This window comes from Capsella rubella, unplaced genomic scaffold, assembly GCF_000375325.1.
Source record: "Capsella rubella cultivar Monte Gargano unplaced genomic scaffold, Caprub1_0 scaffold_1, whole genome shotgun sequence".
In the NCBI taxonomy this organism is placed as follows: domain Eukaryota; kingdom Viridiplantae; phylum Streptophyta; class Magnoliopsida; order Brassicales; family Brassicaceae; genus Capsella; species Capsella rubella.
In genome coordinates this window covers 17,145,971-17,168,376 of record NW_006238923.1, presented here as the reverse complement: position 1 = coordinate 17,168,376, position 22,406 = coordinate 17,145,971, and the positions used below count along the sequence as shown (strand labels likewise).

Sequence of the window (22,406 nt, the reverse complement as noted above, 5' to 3'; positions counted from 1 at the left end):
ACTATTAGAGTTGAGGTGAGAGTGCCCTATTTTAACATGTACTTGCTTTTTAGTGATGACAGAGTCCTTCAAAGCAACTAGAAAACGACAAGATTTCTTAATATGAAAGAACGGCAACAAGTCTAGGAACTATAAAATGAAGACAAAATCAGTGATTCATCAGATCATACATTACTACATCTTTATATGTACACAAGCCAAAAGAACCATTAGAAAAACTTCTGTATACAAAAACTAAGCTTACTTACTTTTAGAGGAATTACCTGCAATCTTACAAGAATAACAAACGTAGAACTTAAAGAGCAAGGGAGGGAGAGATAATAATCCGCGAATCTCACCTTGATCTTGGTTTGAAAACGATAAGGTCGGGATCCATGGAAGGAAAAGGCCCGTGTTAGCAACTCTGTTCTTGGTGAGTAGTGTAGTCAAAAAGAACAATTCTGTTCTCTTGAGGAAGATCAGTTTTTCTACAGTTGTGAAGTCAAGCTGCTTGTGATTGGTATCCGACTTAGTTGTATTATGTGCGTTTTCATGCTACAATCCGTAACCTGGTTTGTTGCATTTACCCAAAGCGATGTGAGAAAAGAGTAGAGACATCGCCAAAAAAGAGAAACGATGATAAAGACCCTATACCTGCATAGCTGCTACTCTTGATAAGCAACCTTGACATCTTTCAAGCAAAACCTTTTCCTTAGCAGTTACATTCACTGTTTCGACCATTACAGAATTCATCTCATCCACCTAAAAAGGACATTAATGAGCTTAAACCCTTAAAACCAGGGTTGTGTATAGAAAAACTCAAGACTGATTACATTTCAGACCCAAAAGATTTAATAGACTCAAAAGATGTGTTTTAACTTCAAAAAAATCTGAGAGACAGAGCATTTTTACCTTCAACGTCAGTGAGAATATGGAAGATGACATAGCTTGCATTACATCGACGGCTGAACTAACAGCATGCTTAAGGTCTTGGATATCAACCTAAACAATTCAAGAAACATCTTAATATTTTTCTAACCCAAGGTTTTTAGATTAAGCCAAAACAATCATATCAGGATAACATAACAGAAAATTACTAACCACGGTTTTTCCAACTATTGGTAGACGAAGCGTGCTTGCTTTCAAGGATTCGGTTGCTCCTGACAAAGAACTTGAATGATCTTTATCCAGAAGAGACCATTCTTCTAGAAAACCCATCTACAGTTTAATAAACACAGCAAGCAAGTTGAGTATTTACTAATACCAAAAACAGCATGCATAATCTCTTTATATTTTCTTATCTGCCTCTCCTGTAGGGATGTACTATCACTAAAGTTTTCATCTCGAAATAATCAAGAGTTTCTAATGACGATTCCTTGTCAAAGATTCCAAATATTGTATTGTGGGATGATTCTAAGCAAGTAAGTATACCAACTTCTAAAGGTAGATATAGAGATCTACCTACCATACATAAATAATTAATTAGAGTCCAAACTTATTAGCTAAAGACATTACAGGACAATTACCATTCTACAATAGTTGAGTTATATCCAAAACTTTACTTTCTTATTACGGAAAGAAGGACTCACTAAGACAAATTGAATAGAACAAGTGTCTTAATTCTCAAAAATAGAAGAAACTGAAACGTCTTAATTGGGATATTGGCCCTTTAAAGTAAGAAATCGTAAAAACTTAAAAGGGATCAAATTTACCTGCCCCCTCAGAATAGAAGCCAGTTTCAATTTCTGCCTAAGCAAAAGCAATTTGATTCGTTTTAAAGTGACACTGTGCCGCAGTTCCGAGATTGATACCCATGCATTCCATAGGTTTTTCTGGCAAAGAAAAAAAGCAAGAGCGTAAATTTACACTTTGTGTTACGCCAGAAAACGCTAGAAATCAAGATTTACTTATACATGTTCTTGAAATATTGAAACTAACTATACTCTCTTCTTTTTAATTTCCACGCAGAAAAATTGACTACTCTCTCACTGTATTAGTTCAGTAAGATTTAAAAAGTCATGCTTAATCTCCAAATTGTCATGATAGATCTGGGATGACCTAGGAGCCTAAATGATGAGTTTCTATAAGTGCTCACTTATTGCATCAAGATCCTATATATACATCGATTAAGAAATCATACCCTTTTAAAGTCTGCTGCAGTGGCTAAATGTATTTACAGGAAACCATAACAGTCAAGTTATTGATCACAGAAGGAAATGAAAAACTCATAATTAAGCCATACCTCTGCGTTCAATCTCTGCACCATAACAGTAGAGTCTGCCCTCGCATTGACAAACCGCCACTGCAGGTAACGGTTATATAGAAGCCTCAACAAATGTGCATCCATAACACGATCTTCCCCAATTTTCCCTCTCCTAATATCAGCAGAGAAACTAAGAATCGAAGGCGTGTTGTTGCGGTTATAAGCGTTCATTTGATCAGAAACTCCATTTCTCACTCGAGAAGGACTCGAAAGCGCCCTAGCTGGAGATGATGTAGTTGTCGCCCAAAGCTTACTTGGTGAGGCAGAGCGAATAGCAGAACCTCTAACAGGAGAAGCCATACCACGAGGAGATGATGAAGGAACAGCATCACTAGAAAACCGTTTCGAAAGACCAAATTTTGATGAAATACTACTGGTTTTCAAACCCGGACTAGAGGATAAAGGCGAACCAGGATCTTGCAACCGCCTTAACCGGCTATTAGTTTCTTGCCAGAACCTAGCAGAAGCCATAATATTACGAGGCAAGCTCTTTGATTTAGAGATTTCTCCATTAACACCAGAGCCACATTCCTGAACACCATTAGTGCTACCAGAAGAAACACTATCAGTATCAGAAGCAGTAAAGTCGCAAGAAACACTAGACGTTAAGCCATTACTAGGTCTTCTCTGGCTATCATCTCCAATTTCCAAATATTCATCCCTACCTCCCAAATCTAAACTCAACCTTCCATTAACAGAAACCCTAGGGCTCTCATCAATCATAGAATTATGCAACATTGACCTCCCAGCAAACCCAGATCCAAGCTTTCCTCTATCACTACCACAATCTAAGCTTCTAGAAAGTGAATTCGGCACAACAGATTCAGAATTTCCTCTCCGAGAAGCTCCAGGCCACCGTTGCTGGTCCACAGGCTTTGAGTTCTCTCTCTGATCTCGAACCGGGGTCGATCTCCGCCGCTCGGGAGTAGATTTCCGGTGAGAAACCGGCGTAGAAGTAGTCTCTTTCTTTTTACTAATCGGAAGAGAAAAGGCTTCACCTTGAAACGAAACAGACAAACTCCTAGTGGAAGTGATAAGCATCTTGGTAGCCGCCGACATTTCACTGCCTACAGTGACCGGAGCCGGCGAGGGTCGACGGCGGTCCACGGATTGAGACCGTTTAGGTAACAAAGACGGCGTTTTGAGAGAGTTAGAAGCGGAATTCGTGGAAGAGCGAGAGAGTAAAGGCGACGGAGAAGGGTATCGTTTACTAGTTCTGAGTATTGCAGAGGAAGAAGAAGAGGAAGAGGAAGATGTGGTAGTGGTGGTTGTAGTGGTGTTGGAGGAGACAGAGTGGGAAGGAGAAGGAGATAAGTAGCGAGAAGGAACTTGTTTGCCTCTGGGTCTCCTCTGTCCGCCATTGTTGGTAATGGGTTGAGGTTTATCTTGTCGATCTCGAGGTGGGTTTCTCGGGTCAGTAGTTGAAATCGCTGCAGCCACCATTCTCGTCGGGAAAAACTATTGCTTTTTCTTCTTTCTTCTTCTTCCTTGGTGATCTTCCTCACATTGCATTCAAGAGATTTGGCTCTTCTTCCCCAAAACTGACCCAAAGTTGAAAACTTTCGGCACAAATCGAAGAAAGGATTTTGGAATTTGGCTATTTTGCTTCACAGCCGAAGAAGACGAGAGAGAGATGTGGAGATGTGGGGAGAAATTGCAAGTGGGGTTTGTGGATTTGGGGTTTCCTGGAAACTTTTTTTTTTTTTTGCTGAAGAGTGAGAGAGAGAGAGAGAGCTCTTTATTCTTTTAAGTCTCCTTAGTATCTTTTTTTATTATTATAAATTTTTGCTTTTTCAGAGGTTTACATCAACTTTAAAAGCTTCGTTTTGCCCTAAACTATAATGTTTAATTTTAATTAATAATTTTCTTTTCGTTTTGGATGTTTATTCTTAATCTTCTTTATTTTTTTTTTATGCAAGATCAGAAGTTAATATCGTTTTTATGGCCTTTCTACTTTCCAGTTTCCATAATAAGATATGATTCTTTCTGTATTTATTTCTTTAATCTTTTCTAATTTCTTACGAGTTTCAAGCACTTAACAAAATTAACCATGATTTCTGCATTTTGTTTTCTTAAAGATAGAGAAACAAGAGCAAAATGAAGCAAATTTTAAGATAGTGAAACATATGTATTTAGGTAGAAATATCAGAAATAAACTTATGAATTAACCAAATATTTTGATACAAATTTTCTTTTTTTATACAAACGAAGAATTTTAGCATCGGATCCGGTGCAACAAATTAAAATCAACCTCTGAAATTGATATGGTTTTAAGTCATTGTTATATTTTAACTCAAGAAATTTTCAGTTTGCCAAGTTTTCAGCACTATCAGAATGTGTGTGAAACTCTATTATGCCATTAGTTTGCCAAGCTAACTACCACAATTCAAAACACTTGAATTTGAGTAAATATTTTTTCATCTTCCAGCTACGGATTGAGTTCATGGTTGATTTATTTTGCAGTAAAACTTCATTTATAATTGTTTTCAATGAATTCACATAACTAACCAGAAATCTGTATTGTTTCTTTATTTGATACAATAACATATATATATGTATGGTCGCATATTTGATATTTACATAAAGCTATTGAGAGATTAGTAGTTTAATCATCGAAAAACCGTTTTAGTAGAAAATATGGTTTATTAATCTTTATGCTTTTTGAAAAGTTGATTGAATATTTGCATGTGCTCAAATTGATACTTTTCTTAGAATTGTCATTGAGAGAAGATTACTTTTTGGCTTTCTTTTACTGAACAGATCATTCCTTGGCTTCCAATTAGTTAATCTCTTATCTTAACCCGCAAATATGTAAATAATAACGTATATAAAAATAAAATAAAAACAGAGATAGAAAAATAAAATAAAATTAGTGAAGAATAATTAACTAAATTCTAAAATATATCAACTATGAAAGCTGATAATCAAATACGTCGTTGGCATTATCCAATTCTTACGTTTCCAAATATATATAGTAACGATTCAATTAACCCCAAATACTATACACATGTTTGAGGAGAATTTTAATTTAGTTCATTACGAGAAAAAAAAGTTAATTTTGACGCATCGTGTAGAGATATTGATGTGTGTGTAGAACGTACATGATTAAGATCCATACCGAATTGTATTATACAAAATAAGAAATATAAGTTTGTTTACTCTTTGATTGGGTTTGGTCGTCTACGGTCAATATGTAGTCAACTATGTTAAGGTCAATTTACTTAGGGGGGTACCTATTTTATCTTGAAGCAAAGTAATGTATGTTGTATAGTGCAAATTGGTATTAATTAAGGAAATACTTAGTTGAGAAATCAGAAGAGATGTAATGTCACTTTTAGCTTCCCATTAATTAAAAAAAATTTCTTGCTTTGGAGTGAGTATTAGTTAGTCCCTGTTTAGTCATTTTTGCTTAGAGTCAAAGCTTTCTTAAACTACTCTCTTAATTTATAATTAACTTTTAGCCATTATATGTTTTATTTTTATCTATTTCGACATCGTATTTACAAGTATGGACCACATTGTAATTACGAGTATCATATAAACATTCTAATATGTTAACAACAAAATAACTATTTGATAACATGGTGACTTGTGTTATTCGACTAGATGATCATAATATTATTTTCTATCATTAAACTTTAAATATTATTATGTTCTTAGTTTTTGTTATATTTATTTATTTATTTATTGAATAGAGACAATAATTTTACACAAACATAGTTGTTTTGAAGGTTTTTTTTTACGTTATGATATCCATTATATATCATATGCATGTTAATATTTAATACTACAAGTAAACAAATAAGTTTATGTTACCAAAAAAGTGGTAATTAACCTTAATCGATTCGAAAGTAGAATACATGGATTGTGTTCATCTTGTTGTGTAGTACGTGAACGAAATTGAAGATTTGTGTATAAGTGTATTGTAGTATCAAAATATACAGTTAAGTAATCTATATATATTCATATATAAATTGTGTGATCATTTAATCTTATAACTAAATAAAAAAAATAAAAATTATGGTTAAACCACTTAAACCAAGAAATATATATATATTGTGGAATAAGGTGAGAGGATGACATCTCTTTGATTGTTGATATTTAATTGGAAAAAGGCCTTTAAAGAATAAAGACCAATCTCTCTTTCTCACACACACATACACAAAACACACAACACACTTCTAACTACTTTGACAACTTCATTACACAAAAAAAGCAATAGCGTACAGTGTAATGATTTTCTCTTATTTATTTGCATTATTAAGTTTTCATTTCTATTCAATATACAAATCATATGTGCCCTTTCTAGCAACTTGTTAACTGAAATGTGGATGAAGCAATTTCTTAAAACCAAAAGTTATATGTAAGTCTAGTTTAGTTTTAGTTTTTAGTTTTGAAACAACCTTGAAACATTTAGCTTAAAAGTTTAAAATGTAGTTTAACTTATATGTCAATAACACAAGATGATCACGATGCAAACTAGACTATTCGTTAGATGTCATTGTTGGGTTACTTGTTTGTAGTTGGAATTTATTTTAAAAATATATTCATTTATATAAATTCTTAACGTTAGGTCTGATATATAACTATACACGCATGACACATACTGTGGTAGGTTTTTTTTTAAAAAAAAATTTATTAGTAAGCTTGTTAAGACTTAAGACCCCAATATCTATCTACTTATCATTATTTTCTAATAAAGTTCATTTATGGATTTAGTATTAAATTGTTTATTAGCAAAGTTTCTTAAGATCATGTGACTTGAAGCATACTCCATTAGATTATTGACTAATCATTTTTTTATATATATTCAGTTGAGAGACCAGTATTATTAGTTAGCCAACTTTGAAAGTAATTAAAATAATTTAAGATAAACCCTTTTTGACAAAAATGATTTTAATATTGTTACCTTTTTCTTGCTTTCCAGACTTAGAACAATCCTTTCCACTTAATCCCAACACATTCTTCTTCAAAAAGCTTTTTTTTTTCCTTCAAGAGGGATCTTCACTTTATTTATTTATAAGATAATGAACATGTATTGTTTCTGTAATAATTGTTATACTCACTGTATACAACATTCCTGTATAGTTTCTTTAATAAGTGTAATGGAGAAATACAAAATTGTAGTTAATCCCCATATAGAATATTCTGTATATTAAATTAAAAGTATATAGTTTCTTGAGATTATGATCTTGCATCTCATAACTCAATGGTTTTACTCGATTATTTGAAAATATGGGGTTTGCACAAAACATGATACACATGGGAGAGCTGGTGTATAAAAATATTAGTATAAAATTATTCATCCATCATAATTAAGTAATTATTTTAGTATTATTATTATGATCTAATTATGCGTGCCCTTGAATCAACACTAAAGATGTGATATTTTAAGTACTTGATTTGTTTTTTTGGGTTGTTCCCAAGTTTCTTAGAGGTAACGTTTCATCACATATATAGAAGGCACTGAAGTCTGAAACTATAAAAACTATAGATGATATATGCATTTCAATTTGATATTTATAAATGTTTGCATTTCAATTTGATATTTATAAATGTTTGCATTTCAATTGTAATTATTTTCTTAATCATTTTTTTTCAGTTAATCCGTCAATCAGTTTTCAAGTTAATCGACACTTTTTTTTGTAATTATTTAACTTAACTAAATGATAAATAATTCACCAGTTACCACTTACCACTGTCAATTATCAATTTTATCAGTCCAACATCTCTATCAACTAACATTTGTTACCTACATTTTTTCGAGTCTTTATTTAATTGAAATTCGTGGAAAAGGATTGTAAATAAATCAGTTTATACTCTTTTTTGCTGTTGTAAAATTTCATACAAGTATAAGTAGTTTAATAAATGGGTCTAAAAGTCCATAGAAGTTCCATGGAGATCACAACTTCTCTGCTCACACTCTAACTTGCCCCATCTTGCATCCACTCTCTCGCAAGGGAACACCAATTTCCCCAAACTGCAAAAACAAGATTTAGAATCACACTGCTTTGAGGCATACAAGAATACTTCCCTAGTAACCTCACTATATAAACATTAATCTGCTTTCAGTTTACCTTCTATTTACGGTGTTGTGTACATGGCAAAGCCACTGCGAGAATTCCTCCTGAGATCCAGCTTGTGCGGGATTTGATCTATCATGAATGGAACCGAGGGAATGAGTGATCAAAATACGCTACAGTAAGTTGCAATGAGCTAAAAGATAACATTACCTTAGGATTTCTTTGAAGTGATCCGCACATTCTCTACAAGGGTACATTCGAGAAAGTATTGACATCTACAGAATTTGAAGTGGTTCATTATTAGCTTTCCAAGGAGAAGACTTCGGGAGAGCAGGTTCTTGAGAATGGTTGATCGAAAAAGTTAAGCCTTGATAGATTTTTTGAAGTTTCAAGCTGAAAATTCTAGCTTCCTAGTTCACTAATACCAATTTCAACTTCATCTAATATTGTAGTGTCTATAAAGTAAATAAGATAATAGACTAGGGCAGGAAGAGTTGTACCAGTTCTTTAACATCCTTCTTTTGCTGCCTTGATGGTTTTTCTGGATACTGATAGGAAAAAAGAAACAATTCATTAAGAATACAATACATACTATAGTTCAACCAATTCACAAACATCTACTTACAAAACTGCTAGAGGTCTCATCAAGGTAATAAGATAGAAGTAAGGAAATGACAAAAATTAAACTAAAATCCTTTGTTTCACACTTCTGTTAAACCAATGCACACAGAGCAAGAACCAAAAGTGAATCAAAGAGCACTCGCCCAAAGACTTGCCAATAAACAATCAAATAATACGCAAAAGAACCTCTAAGTCTGTTCGAGCGAAAAATAAAATACGACTAATTTGAGAGAAAAACAAACAAAGAAAATTCAACCTGCGCAGCAAGAGTGTGCAGAAATGTCCATGTAGCTCTCCCAAGATCCTCTTTAGTCACAGGACCTGTAGACTTGTCCTGTAAAGCATATTCATTAAGTTTGGTGTACATGTTACATCATCTTCATATCAACAAAATCTAATGCTGAAATGAAAAGGGCGCATAACACTCACGATATCTTTATCAGTAAGGACTTGAACTCTAAATCATCATGTATCAAGATAGTGTATACCAGTAGTAATTTACTTAGAAAAGAGCACGGATATGAAATAAAGCATCTAACTTTGAGCTATATGTTTCGTAATTAGCCCAAGAGAGACGAGTTCTGAGTCTTTTGACCCAGAAAAGGTAGAAAGGGTTCATTGGGGAATTTCATCGAACACATTGGTGATAATATCTATAAGCAGATGAAGGTTTTGAGAAAGCCGCAAAAAAAAAACCCGAAAACTTATCGAAACCCGGAATAGATTCGTACCTTGAAAGGGAGTTTTTGAAGACTAGAACTGTTGGTCGCGATTGGTGGAGAAGAAGAATCCTCCAAGGAGATTGGGTTTTGGATTGCGGATGACGAAAGAGAAGTATTTTTAACGCCGATGAAATTGGAAAGATGAGTTTGGACGCAATTTGATAGTTTCTCGAAGGTCTGGAGAAGTGGCTGCCATGGATTCTCACCCATTTTCTTTTCTTTGTTTGTCTCAGAATTCACTGCAGACAAAAAAAAAAAAAGGACTGTGTTGTTCAAATGTTCGGAAGTTTTTTGTTTCTTGCTTTTCTCGTCTGGAAATGTGAATTTGGCATATAAAAATGTTATTAAATACTTAATAAGCCAATTGGGTCCATAGCTCAGTGGTAGAGCAATTGACTGCAGATCAATAGGTCACCGGTTCGAACCCGGTTGGGCCCTTATTCTTTTTTTTGCTGTAAAAGAAAAGGTATTTTTTGTTTATCTTTACGGCATATAATTTATTTGATTATGGTTTACTTCCGCATGATAATTTCAATTTCAATACCTCTGAACTCTGAATCTGTGATTTGATTCATTGCAAATTGCAGAATGGTTTAGTAGTTTTGTCCGTGATAATATTACTTTGCACACAAAGAGTTGTTATCTATCTGATTTGAGCAACACATTGATGTAATTTGTTTTAAAAATTGGTCCCTTACAAAAGAAATATTTATTACATACACTCTACATCAGTTATTACCAAATGAAATTTACACAATATTTTCTTGAAACTAGCTAAGATCCTTATGATCTAATTGTCCATTTGTTAAAAGAAAAAGAATTATATGTTCTTATGTTCTGTTCCGTTGGACATTAGTTTCCTCGATTGGTTTCCTCGATTGGTTTCCTCTTTCTCGGCCTTAATCCACGCAGCCTGCGAATGAGAGAATCAAAAAGCAAAACCAACTCAAATGATTTGTTGTGTTAATAAAAATTAACAGAAGTGCAACAGAAAGAAACTAACCTTCTCTCTTTCAAGTTTTGACACACTCGGTCGAATCGAGTTCCCGAGATCTAAACCTCCCCAAGCTTCTTGCATCTCTCTATCCCTTGCTTGTCTTCTTGTTAATGATGGTGCTGCTTTCTCTACCTTCTCGGTTTCAGGTTTCGTTTTATGCTTATTAACTGTTTGGTACAGGTTTGAGTCCCCAAGTCCTAAACCACCCCAAGCTTCTAGCATTTCTTTGTCCCTTGCTTGTCGTCTAGAAAGGACCGGTCTTTTGTCTTCCCCCAAATGATCTGTAGCTTCTGTTTTCTTGCTTTCAAGTCTCTTCTGGCTATTGTTCTTTGACTCCCCAAGGCCTAAACCACCCCAAGTTTCTTGTATTTCTATATCCCTCTCTTGTTGTCTGGTAAGAATTGGTTTTGCCGTCTTCATGTTTTCAGGTCCCTGGCTATGTTTTTCCAGTGTTTGGTCCAAGCTACCTTCGTCATTGTTCATTGAGTTCTCCGTCTTATCTGCTCCAGTTTTGAATCTCTGCTTCTCCTTCTCTAGCTTTGGAACATGTTTCACCAAAATTTTGTCCAAACTCTCATAATCTGACTCTGTTTTTGCTGCTTGTTTTCTCTTTTGAATCCTCCGATTTCCGTAGACTGCTTCTGATGCAGCTTTTTCTCTTTCCAACCTGTGAGTCGGCTTGACCAAGATCTTGTCTAAGCTTTCTTCATGACCCTCAGTTTTATTGTTCAAGTCCACGTTTTCTTTTCCCAATTCTTCAGCCAGCCCACCTGAAACACTTTCTAAATTTCTTGCTTCAAGATCTTCTTGGTTTCTCCTCTTTGCATCTAGGACTTCTTTCTCTAGCTTGGAGACATGTTTTACCAGGCAACTATCCAGGCTGGGAACTTCAGACGAACTCTCTTTCTTTCCTGGCTTCTTCACGTTCTCATACATACTTCCGCAGTTCCTTATAGTTTCTTGAACGTCCTTCTCCAATCCCGAAACATGCTTTTTCACTAGCAAACTTTCCAAGTCCGGGATAGGATCCATTGAAGTTTTGTTTCTGCTTGAGTTCTTTTGGTACTTTCTAGAATTCATTCCTGCGTTTTTCTTGGCTTCTTCGATCTCCTTCTCAAGCCTTGAAGAATGTTTCACAAGGATGCTTCCCAAATCTGGAACAGGATCACTTGCAACACCTTGAGGAACTTTTCTGTCTTTGTCAGATTGGTCCTTTGAAGCCCTTTTTGCTTCACAGACTTCTTTTTCTAATTTGGTCATATGCTTCACTAGATACTTGTCCAAACTCGGAATCTCTGTATCTGTTCCATTCCCTGTTGTTTTTCCTTCCATTATGGTCCCAAATTTAGAATCTCTTCTTGATCTTATATCCATTGAAGAAGAATTCCCATGGTCTGAAACAGTTGATTCGATGCTTGTGTTCTGCTCCCTGTGGCTACCAACTCCAGCCAAGGCCTCATTTAAACCACAAGTTGCTACTACAGAGGCAAGACTTGAAAGTTGATCTTCTTGTAAGCCCTGAAGCCTCTCAAGCATCATATCCAGCAGTTTCTCCCTGCTAATCTTCCCAAAGGACTGCCGCCTCTTGACTTTTAGCTGTCTCGTTTTGAAAGACGAAGTCTCTTCACATTCAGCCACTTCTTCATCAACCTTGTGTAGAATGCCGAGTTCAGAATCTGACTCTGTGTCGCATTCTGAAGACAACTCAGTGATCTCATGATTATCACGCACATCAGGATTCTCGCTTATCTTCTTCAGAAGGTCTTTAAACTCAGCTTTACTGAGAGAAGGGGAGTTTGCAAGCCTAGCAAATGCAGTTTTTACAACAGCAGCTACTTCTTTATCTACATCAAACGCAGTTTCAAAAGACGCAGTAACGGTATGAGTAGGAGATCCCCTTCCATGTGTTCCTGATGATTCGATACGATATTGTTTCCTTGAGCTGTTTGGTTTATCATGAATTATCACTCCCATTGCAGTTGCCGCTTCAAAAGCTTCCACAGCAGCCTTTTCTGCATTCTCCATCAAAGTTTCTGCTTCTGTACATGGAATCCTATCAACCGGAAATAAACCCTATAATTAGAAAAGATAAAAGAGGTACCACAAAAAAATCTTATAGATGCTAAATTACCTAGCAGCTCGAAGTATTTTACACCAAGATGCTTCAACGAGAGCAGCTTTACGAAGCTCCATGGCTTTACCTGCAGCATCTTTGACAGCCATCTGCTCCCTTACAATTTTACAGTAGTGTGGATTGGAGTCGCCAAGAGTCTCATCAAGCGTCTGATTCATTCCACCAACCTCCTATAATACAATACCGTACAATCAAAATTCAATATTCCAGATTGAACTAATGTAAGTTACCAATCAGTGGAAGGTATGTAAACTATAAAAAAGGTTACCTGTAGCTTCTTAATCTTCCTATTCAGGTAGGAATCGCCCTTTCTCCTCGGGAACCAACCGAGAGGTGATGTTTTACGTTGAGCGGATCTCTTTGATTGTGATTTCCTAACCGCTGATGTCTCTCTTGGTGATTTGTTCTGCAATTTAAAAACAAGTAGGTGAATCAAGTGCGAATAGCCTCTAAGGACTAGTTTCAATAGTGAAGAGATATCATCGAATTCAAGTAATTTTGGGATGCTTAAGCATCAATTCCACTGTACGAGAGTCTAAATCACCAAAACCCTAATTTCTACTCAACAGGAGGAAAGAAATTCCAATCCAATGTTACTAAAAGCATCAGACGAGAAAAACAAAATCGATAGATCGGAATGAAATTGGATCTGTGAATCGAAACTGGAGTTACCTTGCTAGATTTGGAAGGAGAAGAAGAGAATTGAAGAGGATCAGAAACACCGACGGCGCCGGTTTTCTTGTCAGAGAGTGAAGAGAGACATCCCAAATCCAAGCAACCGAGATCCATGGCGGCTTTGATCATTATCCTCAAATTTGTTGTATCAACTATCAACCTACTCTAAAGCGAAGAAGAAGACTCAGATAAGCGTTGAAATCTTTGGAGAGGATTCGATTGGAGAAGACGATAGAGAGAGGAGAAGAAAGATTTGATTGGTGAAGTTCTCTTTTTTTGATTGGGGGAAAATATACAAATGTGGAAGTAGCCGTTACAACGGGATATTTGGCTTTTTTTTTTTTTTTTTTTTTTCTAAAGTACATCCCACTCAAACTCTTCTTTTTCTCTCTCAAACGGTTCGTTTGGAGCCGTTCGATTGAATAATCTCCTGTGTGTGTGTTCACAATAGTAACGATAGTCTCAAAGCTTAAGAGTTAACACGTGTCCTTAAATTTTCCTTTGCAAAAATACCTCAACTAGCACTAAAGTCTAATGTATATAATTATAGCACACAATTTTTCTTTTCAATGTATATAATAACCTTCATAGATTCAATTCAGTTCAATGCTAAAACCAATCATATACTGGATTATTTTGATACAAACACATACTAATAGTTTTGGATTAAAAAAAAACATAAATGATTTCAATCAATTACAAGTTGACGCATACTCTTAATGTTAAAAACCAAAATATAAATATGACACATATACAACCAAATAAACACCATACATAATGACTCATTATTGATTCGGTGCTTAGTTAATAAACTTAACATTGTAGTTTTGATTTTCTTTTCATTAGTTGTTCCCCATCGCAAACGCACTTTTCTGAGCCATTAAGGTAAACTCATGAACCGATGATGAGTCTAACTTTTTAGGCAAACGACGTTGCTTCATCAAGTCAACGATGTGATTTTTCATGACGACTGTTTTTAACCAAGCAGGTCTCGACTTCATCTTCTCAACCCATGCGGCTACATTGGGACGTGAATAAATCAACTTTTTCAACTCTTTTTCTTCCGTGTTTAACAAGTAATCAATCGGCGGAAGATGATGAAGGTCCGCTAAAGTGAAGCTTTCACCAGCCAAGTAAGGAGACTTGCCTAAATGAGCCTCGTAGATGTTTAGAATCTCTGATAACTTCTCCTTGTTTTCTCCAACTGATGTGACGTCGGTGGCTAAACCTTGATACGGTTTTATAATGAGTTCTTTAATGAGAGCTAATGCTATAGGAAGAAACTTGTTGTTACCTACTTCCATCCACGTCCCCACGACTGCCCTCTCTTTGGGATCATCTGGTAATAGATTGGTTCCGGTGTCTTTGTATTGCTCTGCTAAGTATCGCGTGATCGCCTTTGATTCTATATATATATATATATATATATATATATATATATATATATATATATATATATATATATATATATAGATAATCAAAACACTATAAAATTTCATACCCCAAAATGGCAAAACACATGCAAAAAAACTAACCAAACTAACATATATTAATATATAGAAACATTTGACAAGGTAATAATAATGTAACCTTTTGCAAAACCTCCAAGAAACGTTAGACTATTCAAATCCAAGTTGTAAAACAAGATTCATACCGTAAAGTTTGAGATCTCCATCTTCAAGAACCGGGACTTCACCAAATGGCTGCAAATAATAAAATAAATGAGAAGGATAATCAGTACTTAAACATATATGAAGTTAAAATTTGGTATAATGTGATAGTTAGGAGTTGTGTAAGAGTTCATACGTTGAGAGTAGAGAGAAAGGTTTTGGTTTTGGATTCACCAGCAATCCAGTCAACGAATACAAGTTCGAAGTCAAGACCTTTCTCATTGATACCAAAGAGAGCTGCCGAATTTAAAAAGAACCAGCCACAGTGGAGCTTCATCTTCGAATCAGCCATGGTGATATCTCAAGTCCGATTGTTATCTCCGTATTTATATCCATTAATTTTTGAAACTAGTAGATATTTTAAAATCAGTACAGTAACCTTTCAACCTTCTAAGAGTTGCTCATGGATAAAAGATACAGTTAGGGGGGTTATTGGAAAAATGACTTTTAAAGATTTTTAGAGTTTAATATTCTATTGTTATTGGTGTACGGATTATTAGATTCTTAATAAAATCTCTTGTTATTGGTGTATGTATTTTGTAATTCTATTTAAAATCCTTTGTTATTCAAAAAGTTGAGTATTTATTGATTTTCCAATTCTATCAAATTCTAGTGTTATTGGTTTAATGATTCTTTACATATTTAGTCATTAAAACCAACTTTCAAAATACTGCAATTATCATAAGGATTTGTAGAGTCTATCATATAAAGAATCTATTAAACTCTAAAAATCTGGGTAAACATTATTTTAGAATCAACAAATCTTTTTGAGAATCTTAAAATCTCTAAACTTTTGAAATCTACAAACTCTTTTAAAATCAATCTCCCGATAACTCATTAGCTAGGTATTAAATACATGTCTGTCAGAATAATTAATCATATAAAATTAAGGGGGAAATTAACTCAATTAACACCCAATTAAATGAGTTTATTAACAAAGTGGCAATAAAAAAAACTCATTTAAAGAGGGAACCTTTTTTTAACTAGAACCAACTTGTCCACTGCAAGTCTGCAAGACTGCAACTAGTACATTGATTATTTGACTTTGAGTTAAGTAGTTGATCCATAATTGCTCCATTACCTATTATAAAATGCATTTCGACATATGAATTCGATTCAAAAACGAAAAAATAAAATTAGAATAACTATACATTTTCTAACTTCATGTAACGTTTTTACATAGATTATGTAAATATTTGGAAACTATATATTTCGAACTGAAAAATCTTTTCTCATTTGTTATGAAAAAAAAATACTCAATTTTATCATATTTGGCATTCACATAGGCATGACCACGGTTATGGTTAATGCAGTTATGGTTTATTAGTTATTGGTTAACGGTTATATTTTTCTTAACCATTATGTATACGGATAAGGCGTTTACGATTATATATGGTTACGGTTATTTGATTATAATATAGTTAACATCATGGATGTAATTTTATATTTTCTTACTTTAATAATAAAATTTTAAATGATGATATATTCAAATAATAATTTATTTTAAAATATGAAATATATATTAATTATATAGTTCAAATACTTTATAGTAAATTAGTTAAATCAATGATTTTTATTTAATAGAAAAACTTACAAATTAAAAAGTTAATGGTCATAAAGCTATAAAATTATTAAGTTAAATTATCTTTTTTTTATTAACAAAAATGAGTAATAGAGTGGATTAGATTTATTAGTTAACACATTAATCTATTTAAAATATTATTTCAATGAGATAATTTATTTTAAAAATTTAACCATACGGTTAGTTATGCGGTTAACCAATGGTTTTGATATGGTTACGGTTAATAACAGTTACGATTACCAACTATAAATAGTTTATTTTTATGGCTAACGGTGAATACAGTTACGATCCGGTTACTTGAAGAACAGTCCGGTTACAGTTAAAGAACAGTCCGCGGTTAAAAATATAGTTAAATTTTAGGTTTTGGTCATGGCCCTAAATTTACAGTCAAAATTAAACATTTACACCATGTTCTCGTATTCAACATATTAGTCCTTAGTGGACTTCACTCGGATAGGCCCAAAACAAATTTGGCTTCTTCCCTTAGTTGTTATTACAACGGCACCGTTTTTAGAAAAGATGTCTTCCTTCAGACAACAACGAGTGGGATGACGTCACCTCTTCACTGCAGTTTCTTTTACATTTCCTCTCTCTCTCTCTCGCTCTCTCTCTCTCTCTCTCTCTCTCTCTCTCTCCTCCTTATCTCATCGCCTCTGCACTAGTTTCAGAGATCATATAACGAATTCGGTGATTGATCGGTGCATGACGAGCGCATCCGAGCTCTTCTCTACACGAAGATCGCGTCCAGGTCGATCCGACCCGGATTTAGAATCCGACACTTCTTCTTATCGACACCACTCGCACCATCATCATCGTCGTCACGGTACCCATCACCATAACCAACGTCATGATTCCGACGGCTGTGATCTTCTACGGCGACCCACTCCGCGTCTCCGACGCTTCTGTCACCTTCCGGTTAGTTTCGTTCCTCCAAAAAGTGATTTCAGTAGTATAGTTGTCTGAATTTGACCCAACTTCTTCACATTGTTACCAAAAAAAAAAAAAAAATTGACACAATTTATTAAAATCTCGCCTAATTTGTTAATTAAGGAACGTAGACCTATTCGTGATGTTCAAGGCACTGCTCAGTATTTGAATACGGACAGTACTGATACTGAAACTCAGAGTAGCAGCTTTGTAAACCTAAGTGGATCAGAGAGGCTCCCTGGAGCTGTTCTGCTCGCAAGGGCAAGACTTTTCGAAAGACTGAGAGGTGTTTCTTTGTCTAGCAACAGGTCTGTGAAAAATTCTACAGCTTTACTTGATGTGTGCACTCTTACTGTGATTTTAGATTTAATCTAAAGACGATTGCTTTGGTCTGATCACGATTCTGGTTTTGATTTCCTCTTGATTCTTGTTAGAATTGGTCAATACGTAAGCCTTAAAATCAGTTTTATGGATTCCTTGAGGAGTTTCCATAAGAAGAAAGATTCTTGTTACTTAGTGAGATCTTTCTTTGGAACTTCTTTTCACAATTTGGGGGTACTGAAGTTGTATGGTTTTCACTTTGTTTTTTCTCAGTCGAAACAACAGAGTTTCATTGGGAGATGAACAAAGGGAGTCCTCATTTCATTCCGCAGACGGAGATCCAATTTTCCAAATAGAAGAGCATCAGGTGACCTATGAAAGTAACAAGAAACCCCAAGGACTTACTCAAGATGCTATTAACTGTTTACACCAGCAAACTTTTAGCTCAGCTGAGGTTAAAACCGAGATGAGAGATTGTAGCATATGTTTAGAGAGTTTCACTAAAGACGACAAGCTTATATCCTTGCCCTGTACCCATAGTTTCCACTCATCTTGCTTAAACCCTTGGCTAAGAGCTTGTGGAGATTGTCCTTACTGCCGTAGAGCCATAGCTAAGGAATAACAAGACTTTGTAAATAGACTCTTTACCCAACTTATAGCCACGTCTTCGAGTTTCGTTCTCCCATTTGAGTGTTTTTGTTGTTGTTCTGTCACGTGTTTTTGTGTGTTAACGGTTTTTGTGTGCCATTGGGGTAGCTCAAGCGTTGATAGTGTTGTTGGTGTGAATCTTTTTAGATACCTTCACTGAGATCTCTCTCTTAATGTCTGTCTTGTTGGTTTACAAAGCAACCTCTTTTTTCAATACCAAATCTTGATCCAACAAAAATTTCGTTATGCTTTTGAGTAAACCTCAACAACATAACGTTTTCATGCACTTTCAGAGCTTTGTCTCCTCTTCCAAACCGATGTCATTTTCATACATCCATGTACACAGTACGTTACATACATATCGAAGTCGAATATCAAAAGATGCTATCAACAATATATAACAACTTTAAAAGAAAGTTATGCCCAAAAAAAGAGAACTTTAAAAGAAAGTTAATGCAAAAAAGAGAAGACAGTTGTTCCAAAAAGCTATTTTTTGCTACAAAAGCATAACAAAAATGGACCCCTTTATTCATAAATTCATAATCATCATCTTCAATTCCTTTCATAAAATTTCATTTTTATTTGTTCCTAACCATCACTTTCTCTATTGGGTACCTAACACACCTCACTCTCTCTGACCACTAATAATATCAACAATACATACATTAAGAATGTCTCAACTTCCTTTTTAATCACATCAATATCATGTCTTCATCAACATTAAACTCTATATGATTCAAATTCAAACAACTTGAAACTGTTCTTTAAAACCATGAAAGTTGAGAGAAGATGGAGAAATCAATTTTCCATAAATTCAAAATTTCCCAAACAAACAAAAAAAGATGAGACAAATTCGTCACTTAAGCAACAATTCTCCTTCTCTTGCTGCCACCGTTTTTTTGCAAATCAATCCCATCACCTTACTCAAAAATATTGAAGGTGACAAAGAAAAAGAAAGGACAAAATGAAACTGGAATTAAACCAATCGTTGTAATCAAACTCCTAATATGTGAGCTGTTAAACAAAAGGGGTTAGTTAGTTTGATTTCCAAGGCTTGAGTTTTGTTATAAGCATTTACTATGCACAGATTGCATCTTCCCTACCAAACTCAGACGTCGATATGCCAAACCGGATTCTCGTGGAACCTTCCTTTCTCCAAGGCTGCTACTTTAGCTCTATGAGCTGTTGATGCCGCCAACACGATCGCGCTCTTCCCTTTCTCCTCTTGACCCGAGTACTCGCAGGTTTCAGATAACGAACCAGACCTAAGATCAGCCGGTGGGATAAAGCAATCTAGAGACAGACCAGGAACATCAAAAGCGACCTCTTCAATAGTCCACCTTTCTTCCATCTTCGTCCTAGTGTGGCTCATAGCCACTTCCCCGAATCTGAAGAGGGTAACAACAGAGCGTCCAGAGTGAGCAATCATGATCCCTTCGACTTGTTTGTAATCGTCTAGAGACGAATTGATTGTTGTCTCCCAGTAAACAGCATCACCATCGTTAGATTGGATTCGGGTCAACTGAGAATCCTCGATTTGAGCTAAAAGGCCTGTTCTTTGGCTGAAGTAACCAAAGAGGATGTGTCTTACGATCTCTGCTGGTCCTTCACTCCTCGCCTTTAGCGTTTCAGGGTCAGTGCATAGCTTCAGAATGAAACAATCTTCACCATTCACCTTCCTTTCTCCAACACACTTCGATTCAGCAAACATAGCAGCAGTAGTTCTCGGATCAAGTCCCTGAATGATCAATAACATAATAAAACAACCATTGGATTGACTTCAAAACCATGCAAGATTTTTTTCAGTTAAGAGGATTAACCTGAAGTGCACGGCGAAGAGGCCTGACCGGTCCTTTAGCAGTGTGAGAACCAAGCCAAGGAGTATGTCGCCAAACGAGTTTCCCATTGCAGCCAGCACGAATCTTACTACCACCAACAGAGAGCTCAACATACCACATATCCGGATTCATCTGCCAGAGAACGAAACCTCCAGTTTCAGACTTGGTAGAGTTTCGATTTCTAACAGTTCCCGTAGGAGTTTCAAGCTCTGAAGTGATCATCTTGAGCTTACCCATAGCATAAGCGTTTTTAATGGAGTTTTGTAACTTCTGACCACCACAAGCCGCCGTGTACTGTTGCAAAATGTACTGTGCAGATGTTGTTTCCTGCAAACAACATATCACTACATCAAACAAAAATCACACAATAATAGAAACAAAAAAAATAAAAACTGTATTTTTTATATATAGAAACTAACATAACTCAAAATCTGAGTACTATATGAATCTAACCCCCACCAGATAATGACAATACTCCACCAACCAATCCAAAATCAGCTAAATTTGAGATATATTTCAATAAAATAGGCATCACAAATTGTCCAAATATCAAATTAAAAAAAAAACATAAACAAGATCTGGACTCAAGATTTTACGAATTAAGGAGCTTAAAAACTTGGAATTTGTGAAAGGAATGAGAGACTAACAATGGGAGAATCGCTGATGGTGAGACGAAGAAGATGAGCGGAGGAAGAGACATTAATGGGAGCGAGAGGAGCTCCCATAACGCCGAGGAGCAGCCTCAAATCAGACTTCCGACAAGCCGGAGCAGAGGTCACGGACGGAGCACGTGACCACTGACCTTTGACCCAATGACTAAGACCCGACCCGAGCCGTTTCGAATCCCCACCAGACATTTCACCGTTGTCTGGATCAGGACCTTCCATCACGGGTCTCAAACTACCGGATCTCCCAATCAAGGCCTCTGGTTGCGGCAAGTAAAAACCTCCTCCGCCGCTGCAGCCGCCGGAGCTTGCGAGTAGTTTCTTTCTGCCCCAGAGAAGAGCTTTCATGTGCGGGTGTGATGAGCGTGACGGGCTCGCGGAACGAGAACGTGGTCTGGAACGAGATGGTGAGAGACCTCTTACGACTTCGTCTTTGAGTGATGAGAAAAACCCTTGTTTCTTCTCCATGGGCTCTGGTAAAAATGCAACCTTGACTCTTTCTTCTTCTTCTTCTTCGTAACCGAAACAAACTCACAACAATCGAAAAACCCTAAATTGAAAACAGAGACGCTGGAGAACGAGAAGAAGAGAAGTCACAGCGGAGAAGAAGAGAGAGAGAGAGTTTTGACGATACTTTTAAAGGACCCGAGTGAGCGAGTGAAGAAGCTCTCAGCTCGAAGAGAGAGAGAAAGGATTGTTTTAGTAAATGACTATATTACCCTCGTTAGTGCTATTTTACAGATAGTATAAAATAATAACGCGGCTACGTATTGTACATGTAAAAGTTGTTGTCATTGTCAAATTGTTTCAATGCTTGTTCGTAATCGTGTTTAAACTCTTGACAATGCGATAAATTTTGATTAGTTGAGGTGAGGATGCTCAGATCGAGGGTACAAGAGAAGAAAAGAAAAGTAAAGATAATGGTGTTCGTGTTCATCATTCAATTCTGAAAAGTGTGTGCCAAAACGTATTGGAAAGAGACTAATCGAGAGACTTGACTTCGTGTGGGTGATTGATTGCAAGTGGCGCCGTTAAGGATGGTGTAGACTGTACACTGATTCATTTAGATCGTCTTTTGGCTTTAATGTTTCTTCTTCTTCTTCTTTTTTCAGAGTTAACGGTATTTATTAACTCTTGAGTTTTTCGATACGTCTCTCGATCATTATTAGCTTAGCTAGATCCGATACAATCTAATCTAGTGTATGCTTTTATAAACGGATGAAGTAGTCACCTCTTGCAAATGGATCAGAGCGACAAGTCTGCTTATATAAACGGATGATAACCAAGAATCGCAACTATTTGAGTTCGAGCATGGCCAAGGAATATACACATATTTTGTTT

At 35.6% G+C, this 22,406-nt stretch overlaps 6 protein-coding genes, 1 long non-coding RNA gene and 1 other non-coding gene across 8 annotated transcripts; 3 read left to right on the top strand and 5 right to left on the bottom strand.

Annotated features, from left to right (window-relative positions):
* Positions 1-103: 103 nt before the first annotated feature.
* Positions 104-3,945, bottom strand: LOC17897465 (QWRF motif-containing protein 2). The gene is made up of 6 exons (XM_006306894.2): positions 2,222-3,945; positions 1,692-1,811; positions 1,081-1,197; positions 892-981; positions 634-741; positions 104-548 (listed from the first exon to the last, which is right to left on the bottom strand). The coding sequence occupies exons 1-6, from the start codon at positions 3,683-3,685 to the stop codon at positions 468-470; spliced, it is 1,980 nt and encodes a 659-aa protein (XP_006306956.1). The 5' UTR covers positions 3,686-3,945; the 3' UTR covers positions 104-467.
* Positions 3,946-8,026: 4,081 nt separating this feature from the next.
* On the bottom strand, positions 8,027-9,861 carry LOC17900350 (FAD-linked sulfhydryl oxidase ERV1). Its single transcript, XM_006305565.2, has 6 exons — positions 9,618-9,861; positions 9,143-9,220; positions 8,766-8,813; positions 8,476-8,540; positions 8,320-8,397; positions 8,027-8,222 (listed from the first exon to the last, which is right to left on the bottom strand). The coding sequence occupies exons 1-6, from the start codon at positions 9,816-9,818 to the stop codon at positions 8,117-8,119; spliced, it is 576 nt and encodes a 191-aa protein (XP_006305627.2). The 5' UTR covers positions 9,819-9,861; the 3' UTR covers positions 8,027-8,116.
* A 113-nt stretch (positions 9,862-9,974) lies between these two features.
* TRNAC-GCA lies at positions 9,975-10,046 on the top strand. The gene has a single exon. It is a non-coding gene; the product is annotated as a tRNA-Cys (tRNA).
* Positions 10,047-10,278: 232 nt separating this feature from the next.
* LOC17898609 (rootletin) lies at positions 10,279-13,650 on the bottom strand. Its single transcript, XM_006306687.2, has 5 exons — positions 13,412-13,650; positions 13,008-13,145; positions 12,737-12,909; positions 10,612-12,658; positions 10,279-10,521 (listed from the first exon to the last, which is right to left on the bottom strand). Exons 1-5 carry the CDS (start codon positions 13,541-13,543, stop codon positions 10,429-10,431), a joined length of 2,583 nt encoding a protein of 860 aa, XP_006306749.1. The 5' UTR covers positions 13,544-13,650; the 3' UTR covers positions 10,279-10,428.
* A 477-nt stretch (positions 13,651-14,127) lies between these two features.
* On the bottom strand, positions 14,128-15,376 carry LOC17900488 (glutathione S-transferase F14). Its single transcript, XM_006303549.2, has 3 exons — positions 15,221-15,376; positions 15,069-15,117; positions 14,128-14,819 (listed from the first exon to the last, which is right to left on the bottom strand). The coding sequence occupies exons 1-3, from the start codon at positions 15,374-15,376 to the stop codon at positions 14,257-14,259; spliced, it is 768 nt and encodes a 255-aa protein (XP_006303611.1). The 3' UTR covers positions 14,128-14,256.
* Positions 15,377-17,227: 1,851 nt separating this feature from the next.
* Positions 17,228-18,776, top strand: LOC17898732 (probable E3 ubiquitin-protein ligase RHY1A). Its single transcript, XM_006305412.2, has 3 exons — positions 17,228-17,581; positions 17,717-17,901; positions 18,188-18,776. Exons 1-3 carry the CDS (start codon positions 17,369-17,371, stop codon positions 18,534-18,536), a joined length of 747 nt encoding a protein of 248 aa, XP_006305474.2. The 5' UTR covers positions 17,228-17,368; the 3' UTR covers positions 18,537-18,776.
* A 739-nt stretch (positions 18,777-19,515) lies between these two features.
* LOC17898583 lies at positions 19,516-21,656 on the bottom strand. Its single transcript, XM_006307299.2, has 3 exons — positions 21,048-21,656; positions 20,383-20,727; positions 19,516-20,300 (listed from the first exon to the last, which is right to left on the bottom strand). The coding sequence occupies exons 1-3, from the start codon at positions 21,531-21,533 to the stop codon at positions 19,671-19,673; spliced, it is 1,461 nt and encodes a 486-aa protein (XP_006307361.1). The 5' UTR covers positions 21,534-21,656; the 3' UTR covers positions 19,516-19,670.
* LOC111828603 lies at positions 21,450-21,928 on the top strand. The gene is made up of 2 exons (XR_002832416.1): positions 21,450-21,541; positions 21,631-21,928. It is a non-coding gene; the product is annotated as an uncharacterized LOC111828603 (long non-coding RNA).
* The last annotated feature ends 478 nt before the right edge of the window (positions 21,929-22,406 follow it).

What these genes read in the sequence shown, in the direction of transcription:
- LOC17897465 (XM_006306894.2), bottom strand. Translation starts at nt 3,685, where the DNA reads ATGGTGGCTGCAGCGATTTCAACTACTGACCCGAGAAACCCACCTCGA. An exon ending in CAATAGTTGGAAAAACCGTG is followed by an intron (nt 982 to 1,080) that starts GTTAGTAATTTT and finishes TGAATTGTTTAG; the next exon opens with GTTGATATCCAAGACCTTAA. An exon ending in CAAGAGTAGCAGCTATGCAG is followed by an intron (nt 549 to 633) that starts GTATAGGGTCTT and finishes GCAACAAACCAG; the next exon opens with GTTACGGATTGTAGCATGAA.
- LOC17898583 (XM_006307299.2), bottom strand. Translation starts at nt 21,533, where the DNA reads ATGGAGAAGAAACAAGGGTTTTTCTCATCACTCAAAGACGAAGTCGTA. An exon ending in CCATCAGCGATTCTCCCATT is followed by an intron (nt 20,728 to 21,047) that starts GTTAGTCTCTCA and finishes TGTTGTTTGCAG; the next exon opens with GAAACAACATCTGCACAGTA. An exon ending in CTCTTCGCCGTGCACTTCAG is followed by an intron (nt 20,301 to 20,382) that starts GTTAATCCTCTT and finishes TTGATCATTCAG; the next exon opens with GGACTTGATCCGAGAACTAC.
- LOC17898732 (XM_006305412.2), top strand. Translation starts at nt 17,369, where the DNA reads ATGACGAGCGCATCCGAGCTCTTCTCTACACGAAGATCGCGTCCAGGT. An exon ending in GACGCTTCTGTCACCTTCCG is followed by an intron (nt 17,582 to 17,716) that starts GTTAGTTTCGTT and finishes TTGTTAATTAAG; the next exon opens with GAACGTAGACCTATTCGTGA. An exon ending in GTTTCTTTGTCTAGCAACAG is followed by an intron (nt 17,902 to 18,187) that starts GTCTGTGAAAAA and finishes GTTTTTTCTCAG; the next exon opens with TCGAAACAACAGAGTTTCAT.
- LOC17900350 (XM_006305565.2), bottom strand. Translation starts at nt 9,818, where the DNA reads ATGGGTGAGAATCCATGGCAGCCACTTCTCCAGACCTTCGAGAAACTA. An exon ending in TTCAAAAACTCCCTTTCAAG is followed by an intron (nt 9,221 to 9,617) that starts GTACGAATCTAT and finishes TATGCTTTACAG; the next exon opens with GACAAGTCTACAGGTCCTGT. An exon ending in AGAAGGATGTTAAAGAACTG is followed by an intron (nt 8,541 to 8,765) that starts GTACAACTCTTC and finishes CAAATTCTGTAG; the next exon opens with ATGTCAATACTTTCTCGAAT.
- LOC17898609 (XM_006306687.2), bottom strand. Translation starts at nt 13,543, where the DNA reads ATGATCAAAGCCGCCATGGATCTCGGTTGCTTGGATTTGGGATGTCTC. An exon ending in AAAATACTTCGAGCTGCTAG is followed by an intron (nt 12,659 to 12,736) that starts GTAATTTAGCAT and finishes TCCGGTTGATAG; the next exon opens with GATTCCATGTACAGAAGCAG. An exon ending in CAAAACTTGAAAGAGAGAAG is followed by an intron (nt 10,522 to 10,611) that starts GTTAGTTTCTTT and finishes TCTCATTCGCAG; the next exon opens with GCTGCGTGGATTAAGGCCGA.
- LOC17900488 (XM_006303549.2), bottom strand. Translation starts at nt 15,376, where the DNA reads ATGGCTGATTCGAAGATGAAGCTCCACTGTGGCTGGTTCTTTTTAAAT. An exon ending in CCTTTCTCTCTACTCTCAAC is followed by an intron (nt 15,118 to 15,220) that starts GTATGAACTCTT and finishes TATTATTTGCAG; the next exon opens with CCATTTGGTGAAGTCCCGGT. An exon ending in TGGAGATCTCAAACTTTACG is followed by an intron (nt 14,820 to 15,068) that starts GTATGAATCTTG and finishes ATATATATATAG; the next exon opens with AATCAAAGGCGATCACGCGA.